Consider the following 25,718-nt stretch of genomic DNA (forward strand, 5'->3'; position numbering starts at 1 on the left):
ATGACTCAATAATTGTAACCCAACGGCTGGGTTTGTCCATATTTGACCCAAAGTTGGGTTGAAACGACCCAGCATTTTTTAGAGTGTAGTGACAACATGTATTGTGGATAGTTCACCCAAAATGAAAATTACTGTGTGAGAAAAAATGCGAGTTTTAGTGTCAGTACTACATTAAACTACTATATATAATGTAGAATATAATGTATAATAATGCAATGGGGGATATTTGTGTGTCCTGATAATGCCAGATGTCTGATGTTACAGTATAAAGTGTCCTACATTATTATAAATATATCTAGTCAGTGAAAGAGATCAAGCATATTCATCTACAATAATTCTGTTTTTCATCTTCAGAATCATGAATATAGTTATTCTGGCGTCTCTATTGTCCTGTGCTCTGGGTTTCAGCACCAAGTCCAAGACTATTCATTTACACACACAATGTAATATCAAATTTAGCAGTTTAATCAATAGTAAAAAAAAATTGTTAACCTATCATATGTCTTGGAGTATCGCAATAATATGGTATTGTGAGTTCAGTATCGTGATATCTGCTGTATCGTGAAATGAGGGAATCGTTACACCCGTATGAAATACTGCTCTGCCTCATGCATTCAATGTGCATTAAACCTTTAGGAGTTTTATTATCTGATGTAAATAAATCATGTGTTCTCCGGATGACCGTTCTCCTGCAGGAGGGATTGCGAATGCTGGTTTCAACAGATCTAGACTGCACAAACACCATGTACATCCAGTTTTCATTCAAGTTCATAACAAAGGGTGAGTCTGCCGTGAAGCGTGTTCAATCTCAAGGCTTTCTCCTTGTGTTCTGTGGGTTGTAAACACATGTTGTGTGTGTGTGTGTGTGTGTGCAGGCGTGCCCGAGCGCTCTCACTCCGTGTTGCTCCAGTATTCGGTGAATGGAGGGATCAGCTGGCTGCTTATAGACGAGTTTTATTTCCCCACTTCCACAGACACGCTGTTTGTTCACATGTCTTTGCCTCCCAGCGCGCAGACAAACGCTACACGGTTTCGACTGTGGCAGCCGTACAACAGCGGTAAGGAAGTCACGGTCACACACACACACACGCCTCACTCACACCATCACCATATAGACATGAGTTCGTTCATAATACAGAAGAGTAGTGTGCTAATTTTACACTTTAAACAGGACCTGTTACAGAGTCTTGATGTTGTTTCTCTACTAGAACAGGTTTTCCTGCTTGAATGTTGATTATTCTCCTCATATTCTCCATTGTTGCGGCTCCTCTCTTCCCAGTCTGTCAGTAACGCTCTGTTCACTTCCTGTCTCTATGAAGCCCCTCCTTCTGAAAAGCACACTGTGCTCTGATTGGTCGGCTGGAGCAGTGTGTTGTGATTGGTCGAGCGCTTCCAGATTGTTTGGGAAATGTCCATTAATGAAGTTAGAAAATGAAGGGAGTCTCAAAGCTAGACAAGAATAATAAACTGAATTCAAAGGCAAAACAAGATTCTTTTTCTGAGCCCGATGGCAGATATTTGCTCTTGTTTTAAGCACAAACTCATTTTTACATGTTTTTCAGACATATATCTTCAGTCATGATGCTTCTCCAGTTAATGCGTCTTGATTTAAGAATGTTTAGATCATTTTGCTGTAAAACAAGACAGAAACACTGAGGAAGAACATCATGTTTGTTCTTGATGAACGTTCTCATTACGTTAAGAGAAAAAGTTCTAAGAACAACATTTCCGGAACATTCTTATGATGTTATTTGTACGAGCAATATTTCAAATAAACCTTCAAAGAATGTTATATTGTGAGTAGAAATAATTTCAGGAGAATGTTGTACTAACATGATCATTACCTTTGAAACAATGCTGTGATCCCGACGATGAAATTCTCTGTTCCCACAATGTTCTCAAGCATAAATGTGTTCAGTGTTGTTCTCAATCCTCCAGGTAAGAAGGAGGAGGTGTGGGTGATTGACGACCTGATCATCGACGGCAACAGCGTCAGTAGTTTGCCGGTGATATTAGAGAGCTTTGAGTCGGGACCGCAGGAGGGGAACTGGCTGTTTTATCCCGGAGGAAACACTGGATTCTACTGTCCGTATCAGAGAGGAGGCCTGTGAGTATCTCACTCCTGACTCAACACACACTGACCTCGAGCTGGATCACCATTCAGACGCTAGTTTAACCTGTCGATGGAGTCATGTGACCCTCTGTGCTTGCAGGGAAGAGGACTCGGCCATGGTGTTCATGTCCAGTGATCTGGGGGAACACTCAATCACCACCAGAGACATCGATGTCAACGAGAACACCATCGTCCAGTTCGAGGTAGAGCTCTGAGAGATCAACGCTGGCGTTTAAAGGGAATGCTCACCCAAAAATTAACATTTCATTATTTCCTCGCCCTCATGTCGTTCCAAACCCGGAAGACTTTCATTCATCTTCAGGACACAAATGAAGATATTTTTAATGAAATCGGAGAGATTCTGTGCCTCCATTGAAGGTCTATCACTCAAAACTGAGACGCTTCACAACATCCGAGAGATTGTGAAATAAATCCACACACTGCAAGACATTTCTTACTTAGTATTTTGGTTTTATTTTCCAGTGCAGACATTCTGAAATCAAGACATATTTACTTTAGATGTTAAGTCTTGTTTTCTGAAAAATGTTGATATCTGCCAATGGAGTCCCTTTGAATTCAGTTTATTTTTCTGACCCCATTGGCAGATATTTGTTCTTGTTTTAAGAACAAACTCATTTCATTTTGAAGATTTCTTCAGAAAACAACAAGAAGCAGTAAGTCAAACAAGACTTACTGCTTCTCCAGTAAATATATCTCGATTTAAGAAAGTTTAGATATTTGTGCTGGAAAACAAGACAGAAAAACTGAGCAGTGTATTAATCGAGCGGTTTAATCCAAGTCTTCTGAAGAGAGTCGATGGCGTTGTATGATGAACAGATTTAATTTAGGCTTTTATTCACAAATAAACATTGATCAGTGAACATAGAGCTGGTGAACAGAAGCTCAAGCATGAGAACCAATGAGGTTCATTCTCACGCGTCATGTGACACGTTCGAGCTTCTGTTTACCGTATTTGATGTGCTCTATGTGCATTCGCTGAATTATGAATATTTTGAAGCGTCAGAGTTTTGGGTGAAAAGACAAAAAATGCTTTTCTTACTTAGTAATTTTGTCTTGTTTCCAGACCAAATACCTAAAAATTCTTAAATCAAGCAGCATTTACTAGAGAAGTAAAATTACATAAGAAATGAAATCTTGTTTTCTGGGGGAAAAAAACATGAATTTGGCGAGTTTTTGCTTAAAACAAGCAAAATTATTTGGGTAAAAAAAATTATCGTAATTCAAATGGAAAACAAGAAAAATAATCTTAATTCAAATGGAAAACAAGAAAAATAATCTTAATTCAAATGGAAAACAAGAAAAATAATCTTAATTCAAATGGAAAACAAGAAAAATAATCTTAATTCAAATGGAAAAGCATTTTGCAGTGTTTAAATGGAGGGACAGAAATCTCTCAGATTTCGTTAAAATGATCTTAATTTGTGTTCTGAAGATGAAAGAAAGTCTCATGGGTTTGGGACGACATGAGGGCGAGGAAATGATGACAGAACATAATTCTTTGGTTGAACTAACCCTGTGACTGTAAAGTTAAAAACTGATCTGTGGTTCGTCTCGTTACGTCATGACTTCCTGTTCCTGTTGTAGATCAATGTGGGCTGCACGACCGAAAGCTCCTCCCCGAACCCCGTGCGCCTGGAGTTCTCCAGGGACTTCGGATCCACATGGCATCTGCTGGTCCCTCTGTGTGCCGGCGGCCCTCGGCTCAGCTCGCTCTGCTCCACCCAACTCCACCCGGCCAGCGTCTACTATCCTGGAACCTCACAGGGATGGAGGAGAGAAGTGATCCACTTCGGGAAGCTGAGACTCTGCGGGTGAGTGGGACAGGAGTTCAGAAACTAGCAGGAGCATTACCCCTTGTGTGCTGTTCGTTTGCGCTTTACACTCCAGAGAACCCAGACAACATTTGTAACAAAATAATAGTTTTTATTTTTATTTTTTATAAATGTAATTTTACTCTATTTATTAATGATTTTAGTTTATTAGTTTATTACTCAGTTTATTTTAGTTATTTGGAGGATTTATTCTATTTTTTTTTTTTATATATATAAATGTAAAATCCACTTTATAAAAGACCCACATTTCTAAATTTCATTCATGGAGATAACATGGATAATCTGACATGATTTAGTGTAAGATTTTTGCCCATCTTTTGGAAAATGCAGTTTTAGAAGTAAAACATGATCACTTTAGCCAGTAGATGGCTGCAGAGCTCCACTATTTGCTGTTAGACATCTTTTCACAAGTTTTTCCAGTTGGATTCATATATACATATTATGAAATCACAATTATACAAATAAAAGTTTAGCATTTTTTGTACTGAAAAAATCAGTTTTTCAATAATGTTACATTAAAGTGAATTTTACATAAAAAGCTGTTTTTGTATAAAAAAATTTATATAAAAAAAAAAAACAAAAAAAATAATAATTCCTCCAAATACTGCACAAATGTGGAGTAAAAACATCAATAAACAGAGTAAAATTACATTTGTTTTAAAAAAAAAAATATATATATATATATATTTTGTTACAAACTTACATTTAGTTGCCTGGGGTCTGCTGCCTCTGGAGACCCAACAGCACAAGTGTGACTTTTCCCCACAAACTAACATAAAAAAGATATCATTGCAATCATTTTTTTTATTTGTAGATCTAGAAAGTGTTGACAACTATACAAAGTTTCATGCCATTTGGACAAAGAAACCTTTTTTTATTTCAGCAAACGTCATTTGGGGTCCACAAAGACCCGAACAATGCACAAGACACATGAACAATGCATAAATAATGTTTTTGAGAGCGTTCTGTCAGCGTGACTGGAAGAGCGGTCGTGTTCTGTGAGCTGGGCTGCTGTTTGCTTTGACAGTCGACCGTTGCGTGTTCAGTGTGTCTCCGTGTTTCTGTGCTTCAGATCGGTGCGGTTCCGCTGGTTCCAAGGGTTTTACCCGGCCGGCGCGGCTCCGCCCACATGGGCCCTGGACAGCGTGTACATCGGCCCTCAGTGCCAGAACATGTGTCACGGCCACGGTGTGTGTGTTCGAGGCACTCACTGCATCTGTGATCCAGGATACTCCGGCTCCGACTGCTCCGTTCCAGATGTGCCAAATCCTGATTTCCTGAAGGAGGATTTTGAAGGTACGGAAGCGAACAGATGCTGCACAGTCGTTTAGTTGTTCTATGAATGTGGTTCGGTGAGTAACACAAAGATGTGTTTGCATTTGAAACACGTTTGTAAGAATAGAGTCATAATCAGTGTTGGGGGAAGTTACTTTTAAAAGTAATGTGTTACAATGTTGCTACACTAATTGTGCTACTTAATTTTGATTGAAAGTAAGGCCTTACTCTACTTTTGCATGACTTTTTCTCACCTGGGCTGGACTCGCTTGTTTGGTTTTTAATAGCAAAAAAAACTAAAGTAAAATGTTCAATGTAAAGGCCTTTTCACATCAAAAGTGAAATGAATAAGCCTAAAGCTGAAGGAAATGCAAAGTCAGTCAATAAATGAGAAAACAAAGTAACATTACTTATTCTTATTAATGTGTTACTTTGCTTGTTACTTGAAAAAAGTAATCTGATTATGTAACTCACGTTACTTGTAATGTAACAACATTGGTCATAATATTTCACACAAAACCAGCTAACAGGGAACGTTCCTCAAAGTTATGAACAAACTCACTTCCAGTAATGTTAATAGAATGTTTGTTCAAAGTTATCTGGTCTTTAATAATGTTCTCAAAATGTTAGAACAAAAACTTTATGTAAAAATCGTTCATGAATTTTTTTGTTTTAAAGTCCTCCTGTAGTCAATAATTGTGTCCCTTAAAACTCATCTTTGATCACCAAATGACATATTTAAACTTTTTTACATTGAGAAAATGTCTTCATGCCTTAAAATATCTTGAATGTATCGCGACACCCTTGCCTCATTTAGTATACGCGGTTCTATGAATATGCAAATGAGCCCCGCCTCCACTCACTCACTCAGCTCAGAGATCCACTGGTTGACGATCACACGTTGATCTGATTGGTTACAAGGTAGTTTGTGACGTCAGAAACGCCAGCGATTTCTGAGACTGTCTTTGGTTCACTGCAGTTTTAAGGAGGAAATACTGCATTTACACATGCTTAGTCTTAAAGCAGATTAAAAACACCACATAGACACATAAACAACATTAAAAGCTGGATTTTGTTCACAACAGGGGAACTTTTAAGTTTCATTTGGACGTTCATCTAATATGTCACTACTTGTTTCAGAACATTCAAAAGTAATGTTTCCAGAAAGATACAGCTGAATCTTCCCTTTCAGACAGGGTATCTTCCTCAAGAATAGATCTTCTGAAGAAGCTCGACTATAGTAAAGCCTGTTTTATGCTTCTGCGTCGAACTGCCGCCGTAGCTACGTCGTAGGCTGTGTGTAGCGCGCGTACCCTACGGCGTACCCTGACGTGCACCTCTCCAAAAATGTAACAACGCGTCAATTCTACGCGGACACAAGCGCTGTGATTGGTCTGCCAGAACCCCTCCCTCGGGGTTTCACACGCTCCCTAGGTACGCGTCAACGCGGACAACGACACAGAAGTATAAATTAAAACCAACACGTTGCCTACGGCGTATAGGCTCCGGCGTAGGTCCGACGCAGAAGTATAATGAGGCCTTAAGATGTTACTGAGTTGATTGTCTCATAGGTGGAGTTTTGGAGTCTGAACATTTCAAGTTGATGAGTGGAGGAAAGCCTTCCCGAAAGTGTGGGATCACGACCAGCGGAAACCACCTGTTCTTCAGCGAGGACGGCTTGCGGATGCTGGAGACGCTGGATCTGGACCTGTCTAATGCTAGGTATCACACACAACAGAACCAGTGCAACGTGCAGTGTCACAGACCAAAGCAAAAACAGACTGGAAACGCATATTTCAAAGTAAAATAACTAGAAGTGTTTTTCAGAGAAACGAGTGTGTGAACTCAGCATGTTTCCTCAATATATGCAGACATGTTATGGTATTTGTATGCTTTAGTAGAGTGAAAAAGTTCCATCTTTAATGTTCACATGTGCCCCCCCCACAGGTTCATCCAGTTCTTCCTGAGGCTGGGCTGTGGGAAGGCGTCCCCGGACCCGCGCTCGCAGCCGGTGCTCCTGCAGTTCTCCACGGATGGAGGGCTCACCTGGACTCTTCTCCAGGAGTTCCTCTACAGTAACAGCAGTAACCAGGCTCACCTGGTGGCCCTGGAGATCCCTCTGAGGGCCCGGACCCCAGAGACACGCCTGCGCTGGTGGCAGCCCTCCGAGAACGGACACTTCCACAGTCCCTGGGTTATTGATAAAGTAAAGAGCCAAGACTGAACGGCAACACACTCATTTACACTGTATTAAATATCGCAAAGGCATTCAGACCATTTTTCTCATTTTACTCCATTATAAACTACTGGTCAAAAGTCTGAAATTATTACGATTTTGATCATTTATTTGATTAAAAATGCAGTAAAAAATGCAATATTATTCCAATGTAAACCATCTGTTCTCTATGTGATTATATAGTAAAGTGTGATTTATTCCTGTGATCAAAGCTGATGTTCAGCATCATTACTCCAGTCTTCAGTGTCACATGATCCTTCACAAATCAGCATAATATGAGGATTTGATGCTCAAGAAACATTTATGATTATTATCAGTGTTGAAAACAGTTTATATTTCTGTGGAATCTGTGATACATTTTATTTTTCAGGATTCTTTGATGAATATAAAGTAAAAAAAAACTAAAAAACAACTTTTGTTAGAATATAATCTTTGTAATATTATAAATGTTCTTTTTAACCCCCAAATCTTTGAATGGAAATGCATCACAAAAATGTTTCCACATGTTTTCCAACTGTTTTCAACACTGATAATAATGATAAATGTTTCTTGATCATCAGATCATCATATTAGAGTGATGTGTGAAGGATCATGTGACACTGAAGACTGGAGTAATGGGATAAATTACACAGGAATAAATCACACTTTACTACAGAAGAGTCAATATTTGAAGTGGATCAAAAAAGTTCATCACAGTTGTCCTAAGACAAGAACGGGTATTGTTCAAAATTCATGTATAACTTTGATGAAAGGTTTTGATCCACTTCAGATGTTGTGTACTGTATATATTCACAGAGAAAACAGCTGTTTAAAATTGCACTAATATTTCACAGTTTTACTGTTTTGTTGATGATTGTGCAAGGCGCCGCCAGTAATCGTGCGCTGAGGCTGGCCTGCTGGCTGTGTGTCGTGTGTATCAGCAGCATGTTGTGACGTGTGTGTGTGTGTGTGTGCAGCTGGTGGTGGGTGGCAGTGCCAGTGGTTGGGGGCCGCTGGAGGACGACTTCTCCTCCACTAACACCCGCTCGTGGCTGCTTCACCCGGGTGGCACGCGGATGCCAGTGTGTGGGTCTGACGGAGAAGCCTTCGCCTTCATCGAGAAATCAAACACTCGCTACGGCATCACCACCGACATCAGCGTGGGCCCCGATGCCTTCGTCCAGTTCGACTTCTCTGCCTCCTGCTCGGTCACCTCGTCCTGCTACAGTAGGTCACTGACGCGAGCGAGTCCTGTGTGTGTGTCGTGAAGAGAGCTTTGCTCTGACGGGTGTGTGTGTGTTCATGTGTGCGCAGCGGTCGAGCTCGAGTACTCTCTGGATCTGGGTCTCACGTGGCTGCCGCTGGTCCGGGATTGTTTACCCACAAGTCCAGATTGCTCTTCTTACACACTGCAGAGGCTGTTGGTGTCAGATACGTACAACAAGTGGGGCAGAGTTACTTTACCTATACCACACTACGCCAGGTAAACACACAAACACACACACACACACACACACATTTGCACTTGCATCAATGATAGCACTGTGTCCTAACCAGATGCGACGCGACTACGAGATGTGACAAAATCAATCCAAAATCAGCCAATCAGAAGAGCGTGTGGGCGGAGTCTCTCTGCAAACGCACTGCACTCACAACCAAATCAATCCAAAATCACAGCCAATCAGAAGAGCGTGTGGGCGGAGTCTCTCTGCAAACGCACTGCACTCGCAACCAAATCAATCCAAAATCACAGCCAATCAGAAGAGCGTGTGGGCGGAGTCTCTCTGCAAACGCACTGCACTCGCAACCAAATCAATCCAAAATCACAGCCAATCAGAAGAGAGTGTGGGCGGAGTCTCTCTGCAAACGCACTGCACTCGCAACCAAATCAATCCAAAATCACAGCCAATCAGAAGAGCGTGTGGGCGGAGTCTCTCTGCAAACACACTGCACTCGCAACCAAATCAATCCAAAATCACAGCCAATCAGAAGAGCGTGTGGGCGGAGTCTCTCTGCAAACGCACTGCACTTGGAATCAAATCAATCACAAATCACCAATCATTTATATAAAATAAAAAATGTTGTGTTCAGTGCATTTGCTTTACAGTAATTACTTTTTTACACTTTCATTTTCTGACATGCTTTCATTTCTCCAATAATATGTTGAGTGTCTCTTTGAAAAACCCTCATGAATTACAACTAATTAGTTTGTAAATTAGGGGTGACAGTTCACAGGTCAGTCCCTGAGATTATCATTGTCATATTTGTATGCTGTTGTTCCAGCCGCAATCGACGTCGCAGAAACAGAAACATTTCTAAAGTAGAATCCGCTGTGGCTTGTTTCGTATCGTGGTTGGAGAAAAACTCTGATTAACATGGAAAAGACGTCTTTAATCGAGTCTGGTTAGTGCAGGGTGTAAGAAAGAAAACACTTGAACTGAGAGTTTGTTGATCTTCTTTTGTGGCGAATGCTCAGGTCCACAGCCACTCGCTTCCGCTGGTTCCAGCCGGCGCCCTTCGATAAGCAGCAGACGTGGGCTCTGGATAACCTGTACATCGGAGACGGCTGTGCCGACATGTGCTCTGGACACGGCCGGTGTAGACAGAGCTCCTGTGTGTAAGTTCATCTCAGTCTCAGTCTCAGTGTCAGTGTCAGTGTCAGTGTCAGTGTCAGTGTCAGTGTCAGTCTCAGCTCACTCTCAGAGTCAGTCTCAGTCTCTGTCACTGTCACTGTCTCTGTCTCTGTCTCTGTCTCTGTCTCTGTCTCTGTCTCTGTCTCTGTCTCAGCTCACTCTCAGAGTCAGGCTCAGTCTCAGTCTCAGTCTCAGTCTCAGTCTCAGGCTCTGTCTCTGTCTCTGTCTCATCTCATCTCATCTCGTCTCAGTCTCAGTCTCAGTCTCAGAGCCAGTCTCAGAGCCAGTCTCAGTCTCAGTCTCTGTCACAGCTCAGCTCAGCTCAGCTCTGTCTCAGTCTCAGTCTCTGTCTCTGTCACAGCTCAGCTCAGCTCAGCTCTGTCTCAGTCTCAGTCTCAGCTCAGCCTCTGTCTCAGTCTCTGTCTCTGTCTCTGTCTCTGTCTCTGTCACAGCTCAGCTCAGCTCTGTCTCAGTCTCAGTCTCAGTCTCAGCTCAGTCTCAGGTCTCTTCTCTTTCAGATGTGACCCCGAGTGGGGAGGCGAGTTCTGCGACGAGCCGCTGGTGTCTCTCCCCGTCCAGCTGAAGGACAGTTTCAGTCGAGCCCCGGCGCTCAATCACTGGCACCTGCTGACCGGCGGCAAGATCAGCAGCGTCTGTGGAGCCGTGGCCTCAGGGTCAGCCCTGCACTTCAGCGGGGTAAAGCCCTCCCTACATCTCTCCATCCCTCAGTCCTTCCCTCCCTCCATCCATCCGTCAGTCTCCTTCAGTTTGAATAAATCTTAAGTTTCTCACATTCACAGTCCACACAAAATAACCGTGGGCCCTATTTTAACAATCTAAGCGCATGGTCTAAAGCGCAAGTGCACTTAGTGCGTCTGAATCCACTTTTGCTTGTTTAGCGACACGAAAAATGGTTGGCGCTCCCGGCGCATGGTCTAAAAGGGTTGTCCCTATTCTCTTAATGAGCAATGGGTGTGTTTTGGGCGTAACGTGCAATAAACCAATCAGAGTCTCATCTCCCATTCGCTTTAAAAGCCAGTTGCGCTCGCGCCATGGCGGATTCGCTATTTACATGGAGGAATTTGCAAGCGGAAAGACTGAACGCTTCTCAAGTAAGGAAACAGATCTGCTCGTGCGCGAAGTTAAAGCGCAAGCAGACCCTCTACTGGGCAAAATGTACGCGTGTTATGGACCCGCCTATAGGCGCATATTACTAATGCGCTCTTTAAATAACAAAAACAATACTGCCAGACCAGGTTTCAGTTTGTCAACGGCTCAGTCTATTTCAGTTTCCTCAAAATAGCAACGGTCCAACAATACGCCTGAACACACACCTGGTCCTCAGACCAGCAGCTCATGGGCCACATGCATTTCCTATTTAAACAACGTGACAATAAAAACCCGAGTTGGGCTGAAACTAGCGCCGCGTCTGGCGCTGCATTGGTCCGCATGTATGATAGGGCCCTATATCTTACAGGGAACGTTCTGGCGAGGTTCTCTCAAAGTTATGAACAAGAAAGAACATATTTAAAAACTGGACATTATAAACATTCAGAAATGAAATTTTCATAACTTAATGGGAAAGTTATCATGAAGTGAGAATTTGGCAATTTACCAAGTATAGATGAACCTAAAAACAAAACACAGACTTCACGAGTATTCCAGCTCCCGCATTTCAACCGTCAGCGAAGACCTTATTTTCCTGAAGATTGTGTCCCAGGAGTCTTGTGGATTGCTGCTTGTTTTCCTCTAAGGCTTTTTATAGTTTACTCCATCCATTTTTCATTGTGTCTTTATGAGTTCCGAATCCCTGCTGTCCTTCTCCGTAGGGACGATGTTCTTGAGCTTCACAATGAGGCACAAAAGCTCAATTTTACTTTCATCAGAGCGTGAAATCTTCCTGCAGACAGTCGTGTCTCTCAAATGCCTCTGAGCAACTCCATCTCAGATATCAAGAGTTTATTCAGAAAAACTTCACCCTGCCAGCTTTCTGTCTGTCTGTCTAACTGTCTATCTCAAGTCTCAAGTCTAGTTTATTCATTGAGCCTTTTACAACCACACTGTAAACTGTCCCAGCTGACAAAAATATGTTCCAAGAATGTTCAAAACATCCAGTTCTTTAAACATGTTTTCATGTGGTTACGTTGTATCATTCTTCAAACATTACTGGAACGTTACTTTTGTCCTCTGAATGTTCTGAAACTAGTAGTTACATTTAAAAATGTTTCACGAACATCAACAACAACATTTCATGAACAATGTATAAACAATGTTTTTGTTCTAACGTTTTGAGAACATTATTAAAGACCAGATAACTGTGAACGAATATTCTATTAATGTTACTGGAAGAACGTTTGATCATAGCTTTGAGAGAACCTTGACAGAACGTTCCCTGTTAGCTGAGATACAGTCTGTAAAAATACAGATTAATACAGACAGTGTTCAACATTAAATGCAAATATCAAACATTGAGATAAAATCCAGCTCCAAATATCAACAATTAAAAGCCATAGAAAGCCATTTTTCCGGTGAGAATGAAACATGTCGTTCTTCCCGTCTGGTGGACTAATGTTTCAGCTGATGAAGTGTGTTTCTCACTGCTGTTGTTTGTCTGATGGCCAGAGCTGCTCTCGTCAGCTGGTGACGGTGGATCTGAATCTGACCAGTGCTGAATTCATCCAGTTCTACTTCATGTACGGCTGTATGATCGCGCCGAGCGGCCGAAACCAGGGCGTTCTGCTGGAGTTCAGTGGGAACGCTGGGATCAGCTGGAGTCTGCTGACCGAGATCTTCTACGACCAGTACAGCAAGCCTGAGTGAGTCTTGTTCTGAATCAAGCCAATGTCCATTGTTAAAATCCCAAGCTCAGTCTTGATCTCTGCCTTACTCACTGAATTAAACGGAAAATTAATAAGCTCATATGCCAACAGTTATCTTACATAATGAGAGTTATCTTACATAATGCACACTGTTTCACATGCTAGTTTATACTAGCTTTATACTTTTTTTTTTTTTTTTTTTTTTAAATTAATACTTTTATCCATCATGGATGTATAAATTTGATCGAAAGTGACAGTAAAGACATTTATAATGTATTTTCTATTCATCAAAGACTCCTGAAAAATAAAATGCATCACCGTTTCCACAGAAATCAGAAGCAGCACAACTGTTTTGAACACTGATAATAATCATAAATGTTTCTTGAGCATCGAATCATTAAAGGGGTCATATAATGGTACATGCACTTTTACAAGTTGATTGCACTGAAATGTCTGTTGGCAGTGCCTGTACACAACCATCCTATCATGATTAAAATCCATCCAGTGGTTTTGTTTTAATCTCCTTATATGTTTGACCATCTATGAAATCAAGCCGTTCGATATTGTGACGTCATAAGATCGTATGCCCCTCCCGCAATTGTGATTGACAGCCGTGTTTCAACACAAGACCCGCCCTGAGCAAGCTGTGACAGCCGTCATAGTAGTCCGCCATTGTTGATATGCTGGAGTAGAATGGCGTCTACGCGATTGTGGTGTTCTGTTCTTAGATGTAATAAGGAACACAGCAGTCATTTGGATGTTCCTAAATCTGAGCCGTTATAGATGCAGTGGCTGAGTTTTGTTTTTGAAGCGATATGCCCAAAGGATTGACGCGGGGATTCCCTCACGGGGATTCCCCACGATCTTCCATGCTTTCATGTTTACGCGAATCATTTCACACCAGACAGCTTTACAAACGAGAAAAAACGGATCGGTACCAACGTGTTCCTGCTGAACCTCCAGAAGATGTGAGTGTAATGTTTTATTAACCTTTATATTAGTATTTATATTAATCTTTGCGAAATTAGGTTTACACTCAGGGTACATTACAGCATGTTTTCTATGTACGACGTTCTCAATATAATTCATAATCCCACGTTTATAATGAACAACGCGTGGTTATTGTGTTACAAACGGTGTACGCACAGAACAGAGGGGCGGGGTGAGCAAAGCTCATTATCATTTAAAGACACATGCACTGAAACGGCGTGCTGAAAACAGAGCTGTTTTTGACCAGGTAAAATTAGTGTTTTCTTACAATACTAATGAGAATTTTTAATTAAAGTATATTACAAACTTTTAATTTAGACCCTAAAGAATCATATTAGCTTGTACAAAAATGGCATTATATGACCCCTTTAATATGCTTACTAGGACTAGATGTTAGAATCCCTTGATAATCAGCAAGCGCTGTTGTTGGAGATGTCCTCTTGGCTGGGGTTGGATTGGGGGATGACCTCCTGGTGCCTCCAATACGACACATCATCAGTTGTGCACCCCGGCCTCATCATATCATGTGACACTGAAGACTGGAGTAATGATGCTGAAAATTCAGCTTTGATCACAGGAATAAATTACACTTTACTATATATTCACATAGAAAACAGCTGGTTTACATTCTAATAATATTTCACTGTTTTTACTGTATTTTTGATCAAGTAAATGCAGCCTAGGTGAGCAATAGAGACTTCTTTATAAAAAAATATAAAAAAACATAAAAAATCTTGCAGGTTTTTTTCATGGTATTGTAAGCAGAGTGAAATATGAAAGATTATTATGTGATGAGATGTGTTGTATGATCTGTTCTCCCGCAGGTTTGTGAATGTTCTGCTTCCGGCTGAGGCTCGGGTCGAGGGCGTTCGGATCCGCTGGTGGCAGCCTCAGCACGACGGGGCCGATCGCAGCGACTGGGCTCTGGATAATGTGCTGATCTCCGGCTCAGACGCTCACGCTCAGATCTCAGACACGTTTGGAGGAGTAGCTCTGCCCAGTCACGAGCGAGCGCCGGCCGATGGCACACACACCAGCGCTACACCCCATCACGAGGAGACCATCGGTACGAAACATGGCAGATTACTCTGGGGGACAGAGACAAGTGTCCTAACCTTTTACTACGAAGGGCCAAAAATCTAACTCTGTGGGCAGAAAGTAAAAGTTGCATTATATCAAACTTCTATATTAAATTTAAAGTGATTAGACTTGGTTCCCCTGATTTATGATTTCTTCATTTTAAAACATTAAGCAATCTGCTCAACTAATCCAGTTAAACACCAACTGGCATTTTAGAAAAAATAAATAATAAAGAAAAGAATCTTGAACATTTAAGAAACTAAATTAACATTTAAATTCATCCAAACATAAATAATGGTTTATAAACATGCAATTAGACAGAGTATATTTGTATTTCATAATTAATAAAAATTAAGTCTATTATTAATCAGGGAATAATATCCTTCTTTAAGCACAATAATGAAATAAACAGCGAAATGATGTTTATTACATGGCCTATAGTTACACATTATTGTAGTGTTAAACAGGCCATAAGGGTTGCGTTAGAGCGCTCTGAGTCTTCGTTAGGTGATGGAAATTAAACTTCTGTAAGTTAAGCAGTTAAAATGTTATCTAGAATTATTCAGTGTTTTGAAGTTAGGGTTATTGTGCATAGCAATTGCCTTGATTAACATTATTACAGAATAAACGGCACACGTCTACTTCAATGGCAGATTATTTTATATTTTTCCCCTCATGAACATGGCGGGGAAATCAAAGTTCATCACGGGTGTTTGGGCATCTCTGATCTAGATGACAGAGAGGTTAACTCCGGCTGGAGGGACGAGAGCTTGTTCAGGCTCAAACAGCAGAATAGCTCCTCTTTAAATTACTTGTTGATCTGAATCAGTTGCACTTGAATCTGTTTCCTTTCAGTGAGTGATCACTGGCTGTTTTCTGAAGACTGCTCCGTCAAGCGCTTCTGCAGTTCTCCAGACGGAGTCATGGTGTGTGGAAACACTGACGGACAGGAAGTGTACGCCGTCACACACGACATACTTCCTGCCAAAGGCTGGGTCATGCAGTTCAAGGTAAACGCTCAGTAACACACACCTGCTGTCGTTGGTTTACACACCGATTTCCAGTGGTGGACAGGAACAGTATTTCTACTTTGTTACTGCGCTTAAGTTGACTTAAGTTAACTTTATCTGAGTATTTTTATTTTGGAAAACTTTTACTTCACGACATTCCAAAGCATAATACTGGTGGAGTAGAGGAGAGATCCCCTGACTGCAATGTAAAGCGCTGTAAAAAAAGCACTATATGCCTCATTCATTCATTCATTCAATATAATACAAACCTGCCATTTTGTAACTATTGTTTTGTACACTGTTGGATTATAAGATAAAAACAGGTACGATTTTAAAACAGTTTAATCTGAAATCAATCTTTTATCCCCATAATTATTTATGTGGTGAAATGCTGTGTAATAAGTGGTATGACTGTATACCGTATCTCTTAAATATCCGTCTAGTTTGATCTTGCCGCTGAAACTGATCTCTCCGCGGAAGCTTTGCGTTTAAACATAGAATAAAATATTTCAACTCAGATCAATATTTTGTGTCTAATTATTTACTGATGTGGCAAGTATCCGTGTAATAAGCGGGATAATGTACATCGAGCCGGTTGTTATCACAGAATATACCCCTTCAGGTGTGTGTGTGTGTGTGTGTGTGTGTTATCTCAGAATAAACCCCCTTCAGGTGTGTGTGTGTGTGTGTGTGTGTGTGTGTGTGTGTGTGTGTGTGTGTGTGTGAGTGAGTGTGTGTTATCTCAGGATAAACCCCTTCAGGGGTGTGTGTGTGTGTGTGTGTGTGTGTGTTATCTCAGAATAAACCCCCTTCAGGTGTGTGTGTGTGTGTGTGTGTGTGTTATCTCAGAATAAACCCCTTCAGGCTGATGAAGACCTGATCCTGATCACCCTGTCGGGTTTATTCTGAGATAACAACCGGCTGGATGTACATTATCTCTTACTTATAGATGAGAAAAATCCCTGACCTGACGAGTATTGACAGTGGTTGTGTGTTGTGTGTCAGATTGCGGTGGGCTGCAGCGCGCCGGAGAAGCCTGCGGAGAGACAGGTTCACGTCCAGTACTCGGTGAACTTCGGCGTGACCTGGAAGTACCTGGTGCCTCAGTGTTTGCCTGCGGACCCGCGCTGTGGAGGACAGGTGTCCCAGCCGTCAGTGTTCTTCCCTGCCGACGGGTGGAGGCGAGCCGTCTATCCTCTGCCGGACAGCCTCGCAGACACGTCAGATACTTTTCATTTTGGAATTTTTTGTTATTTGTATTAATTATTTGTAGTTTATTGATTCCTTTGATGCTATTATGAATGTGATAGATAATAGGTGAATACATTGTGATCCTCTATGTGTGTATGTTGTTATAGAACGGTGCGCTTCCGCTTCTATCAGAGGCATTCGGATCTGCAGTGGGCGCTGGAGAACTTCTACATCGGTCCTGCGTGTGACAAACACTGTGGAGGTCATGGAGACTGTCTGGACCAGCAGTGCCTGTGTGACCCGGGCTTCTCCGGGCCCAGCTGTTACGCCAGCGCCTCTCTGAAGGTACACTCAAACAAACACACACACACACACTCACACACACACACCACACACACACACCTCACTCTCTCGCTGTCCCCCGCAGGCGTCGCTGAAGGAGCGCTTCGAGTGGGTCGGGGCCCGTGGGCCGCAGTGGCAGGCGCTGGAGGGCGGGTCTCCCTGTACGGACTGTGGGGTTCTGGTGGAGGGAACGGCTCTGTACTTCAGCGGGGCCGGGGCCCGACAGGCCGTCACCAGAGATCTGGACCTGCGCGGGGCGAAGTAACTACACACACTACACGTCACACACGTGACATTCTGGGCCCTATTTGAACAATCTAAGCGCATGGTCTGAAGCGCACGGCGCAAGTGCGAATCCACTTTTGCTAGTTTAATGACGGGAAAAATGGTTGGCGCTCCCGGCGCATGGTCTAAAAGGGTCATCTCTATTCTCTTAATGAGTAATGGGTTTGTTTTGGGCGTAACGTGAAATAAACCAATCAGAGTCTCATCTCCCATTCCCTTTAAAAGCCAGTTGCGCTCGCTCCATGGCGGATTCGCTATTTACATGGAGGAATTTGCAAGCGGAAAAACTGAATGCTTCTCCAGATATGCTTGTGTGCGAGGTTAAAGCTGTGTGTGTGTGTGTGTGTGAGGTTAAAGCGCAAACAGTCCATCTACGGCAGCAGGCCAACCTTTTTTGCGCCACGGACCAGTTTAATATCAGACAATATTTTCACGGACCGGCCTTTAAGGTGTGGCGGATAAATACAACCAAATAAAATGGTACGACCGGCATAAAAACTGGGGTATTTTTTAAATATAATAATAATAAACGAGAATCCAATGTGTAGGCCTACTCGCAACTTTATTAGCAGCGTCCTCGTAACATCACGCCTAAAGACAACTGAGAAAGCCTGAACACAAACAAAATGCCCCCAAAAGAAAAAAATCTCCATGTTTTCGGTGCTGATGCGTTCATGTCACATGTGAGGGTGGCTCTGCCAATAAAGCACCTAAAAGCTGTCACAACGAACCGGCAAAATTAATGATTATGAATATGTCAAATATAGCAGGAGACATTTAAATTGTTTATTAATAAACAAGTGTTTTCTGTGTCAGTGTCGGCTGCAAAGATGAAGTTGACGATGCTGACTCGATCTTCGCAGTAGTGAACGCGCCAGGGAGAAATGCACATTTCATACAGACTACATAAGCAGAGAGTCTGTTTTCTTTCGTTTTGAATTGTTCTGTTTAAAAGTAGACATTTCAAGCTTTCTATATATGGCTTAGGTCTGTGAGGCTAGTAGGCTACCTTACGCTGAGTTTCGGTTCATTTATGAGACAAGCTCCAGGTCACGCGCCGGCGCCTCCGTGTCGTGATTATCTATTTTCTAATAAATTTACTTCTTATTTATTAAATCCAGACAATTGGTTGATGAAACATTGATTAAAATTAAGATACAATTAATACAAAACAAAATTAAATTTAAAGACAGGCTTTGTGCTTTCTGTTTGAGGTCTCTGTGAAAGTTTTAAAGCAGTCTTTTAGTGCCGCTTTCAGAGCGCTCACGTCCGTAACGGAGACCTGTCCTGTCCGTAACATTCTTTTTTTTTTTTATGAAATAAATTTCTAAATAAATACGACTTATAGTCCAGTGCGAAATGTTTTTTCTTCTTCATGACGCATTTTTTGACTGATGCGACTTATACTTATAGTCCGGAAAATACGATAAGTTATTTATTCTTTCTGTGTGGCCCCGTACCAAATGTCCCATGGACCGGTACCGGTCCACGGCCCGGGGGTTGGGGACCCCTGATCTACGGGACAAGCCGGATCCACCATTTCTTTATGTACACAATAATAATCTTTTATATTGTAATCCTTTTATTTTTAATATTTGGCATGTTTGTGTGCTGCTGCACGTCCCTGTGTGTGTAATAAGCAGAGTGTGTGTGTGTGTGTAATAAGCAGAGTGTGTGTGTGTGTGTGTGTGTAATAAGCAGAGTGTGTGTGTGTGTGTAATAAGCAGAGTGTACGCGCATTATAGACCCGCCTGTAGGCTCATATTACTAATGCGTCCTTTAAAAATATAATAATAATATTGCGCCATTGACTTTAGACCAGGTTTTTGTTGGTCAATGGCTCAGTCTATTTCAGTTTCCACAAAATAGCAATGCGCCAACAATACGCCTGAACACACACCTTGTTTCAGACCAGCAGCCCATGGGTAAACAGATGGTGCAAATGCATTTGCTATTTAAACAATGTGGCACAGGACGTAAAAAATGAAAACTGCGTCAGGCTGAAACTAGCAAAACACACTTGTGCCGGGTGTATGATAGGGCCCACTGTATGTCAAACAGTTTCACAGACATCAACAGCTTCTTCTGACGGCCTCAGATCTCAGAGAGATGCTGTGATGCTGAACTGTTTAGACACAACACATTATGCTTTACAGAATGTTCCCAACACTCACAGGAAAGTTTTCTTTACGGAAGTAGGAGAAATGTTCCCCCCAGAATGTTCATGAAGCAGAGCACATCAATAATAAATAAACAATAAGCAAACAAATCTCTGCTAACCTCGGGCTCTCTTCAGTGTGAGCCGGAAAAACTAAACAAAATGACATTTACTTTTAAATGACTTTCTGTGGAAGACAGACTTTCTGTGACGCATTCAGATATACTGCATTAAAGGAAAACAAAGCCACACATTTATGAGGCTTTTATGCTTTTCATACTCCTTTTCAGCTATAAAGTTTGATTTATTTATGATTATTATAATCAAGTCTGATCGAAGTTCTACATTGTATTTAATGCTGTATTACGGTAATATCAGTCATGTAATTCTGCAATATTTAGTTTATGATTATGAAAAATTAAACATTTAAAGCTCTGAGTAGGTTGTCACAGAAAACATCTGCAACATTTTAATTAGAAGGTTAGTTCAAAACCTAAAAATAATCATTAGGGAATGTTTATTACAAAACAAAACAATTCCTGGAATGTTCTGTAAATGTTATTTTATGTTTGTAAAAAACAAAACAAAAAGAACATTCATAGATTGTGATTATTTGGTTACCAAGTACAAATAGGAACCAGCTATTAATGCAATGGGAATGTTGTGTGTTCATATTTCAGGGTTTGTATGAGGCAGTAACTGTAAGTGTATTCTCTTATTAATAACATGTGCCTGTTCCAGATTTGTGGAGTATTGGGCTAAAATCGGCAGTGAGGAGAACGTTACGCTGTGCCATCGTCCAACCTGTCGGAAAGAGGGCGTCTTATTGGATTATTCTATTGATGGAGGTATGTTTAATTCGTAAAAACAAAAACACACAATCATTTTCATATTCACTTTTATCAAAGAGGCCATATTATGCCCTTCCTCAAAGCCTTTAGTTCCTGTCTCTGTGAAGCCCCTCCTTCTGAAAAGCACACTGTGCTCTGATTGGTCGGCTGGAGCAGTGTGTTGTGATTGGTCGAACGCTTTGAGTGTGTTTGGGAAATGTCCCGCCCCTTACCATAACCACCAGTTTAACACACTACTAACTAACTCAACCAGGCCCCGCCCCTTTATTCTGCATATTAATTATTTAAATGAGGAATATTGTGACGTGTTCATTCCCGGAAGAAACTCAAGACTACAATGGAGGCGTTTCAGGTGCTCAGAAACACTGACACTGATATAGAGGATAAATCAGCGTTTTCAGGCTCAAACAGCAACATTACACACTAAAGACAGATGAACACAGGTGTTATGATGTCCTCATGCTCTCTCTGTAAGGTGTGTCCTGGACGTTGCTGCATGAGATGGACTATCAGAAGTACGTGTCGGTGAGGAGAGATTACATCGTGCTGCCGGAGAGAGCTCTGAGCAACGGCACGCGTCTGCGCTGGTGGCAGCCGTTCTCCCTGCGCTCCGGCCTGGTTCGGCCCAGTTCTGATCGAGCTCAGTGGGCTTTAGACAACATCCTCGCGGGAGGGTCCGACATCAACCCCAGCTCCCTGCTGGACACCTTCGATGACGGTCAGTCGGCGTGTGGTATTCCACTAGTATCCTGAAGTTTAATCTCTCCACATTCTTTGTTCAAGTTCCCTCACAGTCCCACCTGATAGGGCCATTAGGAGAGGGTTCTTGTCTTCCCAGGTGTGAAACACATCAATATTCATGATGATTCACGCCCTCCCCACATACAGCTTTCCTACACAAAACATGTCTTACAAATTTTAAATCAATACATTGTTTTATGTGAATGAGCGGGCAGGATGATTTTCACATCGCTTTGAAGCAAAACCTCTAGACTGCATGATACAATTTTCAAAAGTCTTGTGATCAGTATGGGTTTTATGGCCTTATTGTTTTTTCACAAACCACGCATAAACGTAATTTTCTCAAAACTAAAAGCATTTACATACATGCTGCTCACATGTTATTGTAGCAGAGTTTGTGCTGAATACAGTGTAATCAGACTTTAGCCATGAAAATGTCACAAGTAACAGAAATAAGCACAAATGTCAGAGCATGTCAGAACACCTCCAGGGCCAGAAAACCCCTCAGACCCCCGAGGGTTACATCAGTGATCCTAGAACCGTAAGATGCATGTTTTCATAACGTGATGTTGTCGTTCCTCAGAGGGCGTCTCTCACGAGGAGAGCTGGAGCTTCTATCCCAACGCTGTTCGCACGGCTGGCTTCTGCGGGAACCCCTCGTTCCACTTATACTGGCCCAACAAGAATCAAGACGGCTCACACAACATCCTGGCAACCCGTGAACTCATCGTTCAGCCTGGATACATCTTACAGTTCAAGGTTCGAGCTCAAGATGATTGATGTCACTCAGGTTTCTCGTATAAACACACGTGTGTATGCAGTGACACAGGTCTTTGTCCACTTTAGATTGTGGTCGGCTGTGAGGCAGACAGATGTGATGATCATCATTCAGTGCTTCTACAGTACAGGAAGGATGCCAGGTGAGTGTGTGTGAGAGAGATTGTGTGTGTGTGTTCATTCACACCGCCAGAGAGTTCCTGTATTCTCTGCTTTCATTCAAACACATCCCGGACAGTCCAGACAAAGTGATGCTGATCTCGATGCATCATCTTATGTACTCGTTGCAAAGCCTTGCACTTTCATTTTTGTAAGCAAAGGGTGTCAGCGAACAGGGAACGTTCTGTCAAAGTTCTCTCAGAGTTCTGAACAAACGTTCTTCCAGTAACGTTAATAGAACATTCATTCAAAGTTATCTGGGGCCATATTCACAAAGCATTTTATCTTACCACTAGGAGTACTCCTAAATCGCACTAAAAGATTTTAGCTAGGAGTTTTCTCTTAAAAGTTATTCACAACGCCTTTCAGACCTACTCTTAGTAAAGAAAAATGAAGACTCCTAAACTAAGAGTGAGTCTTTGTTGCTATGGATGACGTCATTACTCATGCACGAGCTTGACTGAAGTGACCACCTTGATTGGCTGATGATTGTAACGCGGGAATGATTCCAAACCCCTCCCCTACGATGATGAGTGACAGGTGACAGGTCTGAGAATGCGTGCGCTTCACAAGTAGTGCGAAGGATGGAAGATGATGAATATCTGAATAAATAGCCTAAATGAATAAAGAGTGAGGCAAAACAAATAGCCTAGTAGCCTAATGAAACATATGGATTGATGCAATATCTTTGCAACATTATTGAATTAATCTGTCACTATATGCCTCTGCCTACGTTTGCAAAGAGAAGAACATTTTAATTTGATTCACAATGAAACATTACAATTAGTTTACATGCAATGAGTAGCCTAGTTTTGGTTGTTGTTGGTGGCATTATTGCATCCCTAGTTATGCCTACAATGCAAAATTGTTCCCTTGCGATTGGAAGCTCCTGTAGCCGCCGCATACGCATTTCAAAACATCGCAACGTGAAATGCCACAAAAAGCGGTTTGTGAAGGTCTTAGTGAGTTAGGAGTCCTCTCGACTTCTTTTAAGCTGTCCCAGGCTTAGGTGCTACTTTTAGGGCTAAAACGCTTCGTGAATTACTCTTAGTCAAAAATATTAGGAGTCCTAAAGTTACGAGTGACACGCCCATTATTTTTAGGAGTTGCTCCTAAATTCGCCAGTTAGGAGCTACTTTTAGCCTTAAAATTCTTTGTGAATACGGCCCCTGGTCTTTAATAATGTCTCAAAACATTAGCACAAAAACATTATTCATACACTTTTCATCTAACATTTTTTAAATGTTGCGACTTGTTTCAGAACGTTCAGAGAACACTAAAAAGTTACATTCCCATAATGTTTGAAGGATGATAAAAATGAAATGTTCCCTAAAAGGTGCTGTATGGAACTTTTTGTCTGTACTAAATCATACAAATTCCATAATATGTTTGCAGATGTTTAGGAAACATGCTAAGTTCACATACTTGTTTCTCTGAAAAACAATGTCACAGCCAGTTATTTTTACTTTGAAATGTGCGTTCTGTGTTGAAATGTCTGTTTTTGTTTGGGTCTGTGTGACTCCGCCCACTGCCAGTTTACCCAATAGTGTTTCGACACCCAGGGTTGCCAGTTGGCGGAAACAACCCTCTCCAATCCGTACCATTTCAAACCGCCAGCTGTCAATCTTACATACTACACCTTTAACATTCATGTAACCAAGAATTTTTTTTTTTAAAACATTTTTTTTTACGTTTTTTAAAGTTTTTTTAACACGTTTTGTACATTCAGAGAACATTCTGAAATAATATTTCCATAGCTTAATGGGAACGTTGGCTAAAACCGCGGTTCATCGAGTCATCTGCAGAGTCACTGCAGTTGTTTCCATTTTGCACGTTTGTCTGTATATACTGTCGGAATAGAAAGTAAGTGGTAACATGTTATTTTGTAATAAAATGCTTGTGTTTCACAGGTCAGACATGTGGCAGTTAGTCCAGTCCGCCTGTCTCCCATCATCCGTCAACAACATGGGTTGCTCACCTTTCCAGTTCCACGAGTCCACGATCTACAGTCCTGTCAACAGTTCGGCCTGGACCAGAGTCACCATTCAGCTGCCTGACCATGTGTCTTCTGGGTACGGCTTATTGGGTCCCTATAAATGATCCCTTACAGCCATATTATGCCCTGTTACAGAGTCTTGATGTTTTCGATCTCTACTAGAGATCTATTCTCCATTGTTGCGGCTCCTCTCTTCCCAGTCTGTCAGTAACGCTCTGTTTACTTCCTGTCTCTGTGAAGCCCCTCCTTCTGAAAAGCACACTGTGCTCTGATTGGTGAAATAGTCTGAATCTTTCTCTCTCTGTGTGTGTGTGTGTGTGTGTGTGTTCAGTGCGACTCAGTTCCGCTGGATTCAGCACGAGGCGGCCGGCGAGCGCTCCAGCTGGGGTGTGGATCACGTGTACATCGGGGAAGCGTGTCCCGGTCTGTGCAGTGGTCATGGGTACTGTACCAGCGGACCCGTCTGCATCTGCGACGAAGGCCATCATGGTGGGTGTCAGTTTTCTCTGACTCTGTGATTCCATGATGTTTCCAGTACGACAGAACCAACAGGACCAGGTCTTGTCTTTCTCAGGTGACGACTGCTCTCTGTCCAGCACTGAACTGCCCAGCTCGATCAAGGATAACTTTGAGTCGGGCTCGGTGTCTCCGGAGAGCTGGAGTGAGATTCAGGGTGGTGGAGTGGGCAGTGGATGCGGTCAGCTCTCTCCTCACGCTCACGGAGACTCGCTGTACTTCAACGGTTGCAAGATGAGACAGGCCATCACTAGACCTCTGGATCTGACCCGCGCCAGGTAGAGCAGAAAATCCATACAAGACCAGTGTTGGGGAAAGTTACTTTGAAAAGTAATGCATTACAATATTGCGGTACTCCTTTAAAAAGTAACTAATTGCGTTACTTAGTTACTTTTTTAGAAAAGTAATGCGTTACATTACTTTTGCGTAACTTTTTTTCACCTGGGCTGGGCTTGTTTTTCCCTTTCACCCTTTCACACCAAAAGTGAAATAATAAGCCTTAGACTGAAGGAAATACAGATTTACTCCTGTACAGTGGTGTACAGTAGAGTACAGTGTACAGTAGAGGGCGCTGCTCAAACAAACCTTTCAGCTGAAGCTGTTCTGGGTAACAGAAGAAGAAGATGCAGGAGATTTTTTTTGAACACTTACTTTACCAAAAAAAACAAAAACAAAAAAATCTATAGTCACTTTTGCTTATAGTTTAACTGAAAA

The 25,718-nt window shown here is 41.9% G+C and overlaps 1 protein-coding gene across 2 annotated transcripts in view; it reads left to right on the forward strand.

Annotated features, from left to right (window-relative positions):
• Nucleotides 1-25,718, forward strand: part of reln (reelin) — a 157,290-nt gene that overhangs the window by 121,131 nt on the left and 10,441 nt on the right. For both annotated transcript variants that reach the window (XM_084409692.1, XM_084409691.1), the window contains exons 37-61: nucleotides 696-780; nucleotides 876-1,058; nucleotides 1,939-2,107; nucleotides 2,214-2,316; nucleotides 3,719-3,945; nucleotides 5,039-5,262; nucleotides 6,813-6,963; nucleotides 7,189-7,447; nucleotides 8,434-8,683; nucleotides 8,771-8,939; nucleotides 9,933-10,073; nucleotides 10,608-10,785; nucleotides 12,712-12,905; nucleotides 14,723-14,964; nucleotides 15,834-15,988; nucleotides 16,994-17,208; nucleotides 17,347-17,524; nucleotides 17,607-17,782; nucleotides 20,706-20,812; nucleotides 21,291-21,533; nucleotides 22,140-22,315; nucleotides 22,403-22,476; nucleotides 24,403-24,564; nucleotides 24,820-24,977; nucleotides 25,063-25,282. In XM_084409692.1, coding sequence (XP_084265818.1) covers nucleotides 696-780; nucleotides 876-1,058; nucleotides 1,939-2,107; nucleotides 2,214-2,316; nucleotides 3,719-3,945; nucleotides 5,039-5,262; nucleotides 6,813-6,963; nucleotides 7,189-7,447; nucleotides 8,434-8,683; nucleotides 8,771-8,939; nucleotides 9,933-10,073; nucleotides 10,608-10,785; nucleotides 12,712-12,905; nucleotides 14,723-14,964; nucleotides 15,834-15,988; nucleotides 16,994-17,208; nucleotides 17,347-17,524; nucleotides 17,607-17,782; nucleotides 20,706-20,812; nucleotides 21,291-21,533; nucleotides 22,140-22,315; nucleotides 22,403-22,476; nucleotides 24,403-24,564; nucleotides 24,820-24,977; nucleotides 25,063-25,282 — 4,439 coding nt within the window. The remainder of the gene's footprint in view (nucleotides 1-695; nucleotides 781-875; nucleotides 1,059-1,938; nucleotides 2,108-2,213; nucleotides 2,317-3,718; nucleotides 3,946-5,038; nucleotides 5,263-6,812; nucleotides 6,964-7,188; nucleotides 7,448-8,433; nucleotides 8,684-8,770; nucleotides 8,940-9,932; nucleotides 10,074-10,607; nucleotides 10,786-12,711; nucleotides 12,906-14,722; nucleotides 14,965-15,833; nucleotides 15,989-16,993; nucleotides 17,209-17,346; nucleotides 17,525-17,606; nucleotides 17,783-20,705; nucleotides 20,813-21,290; nucleotides 21,534-22,139; nucleotides 22,316-22,402; nucleotides 22,477-24,402; nucleotides 24,565-24,819; nucleotides 24,978-25,062; nucleotides 25,283-25,718) is intronic.

This window comes from Rutilus rutilus, assembly GCF_951802725.1.
Source record: "Rutilus rutilus genome assembly, chromosome: 5".
Lineage (NCBI taxonomy): Eukaryota > Metazoa > Chordata > Actinopteri > Cypriniformes > Leuciscidae > Rutilus > Rutilus rutilus.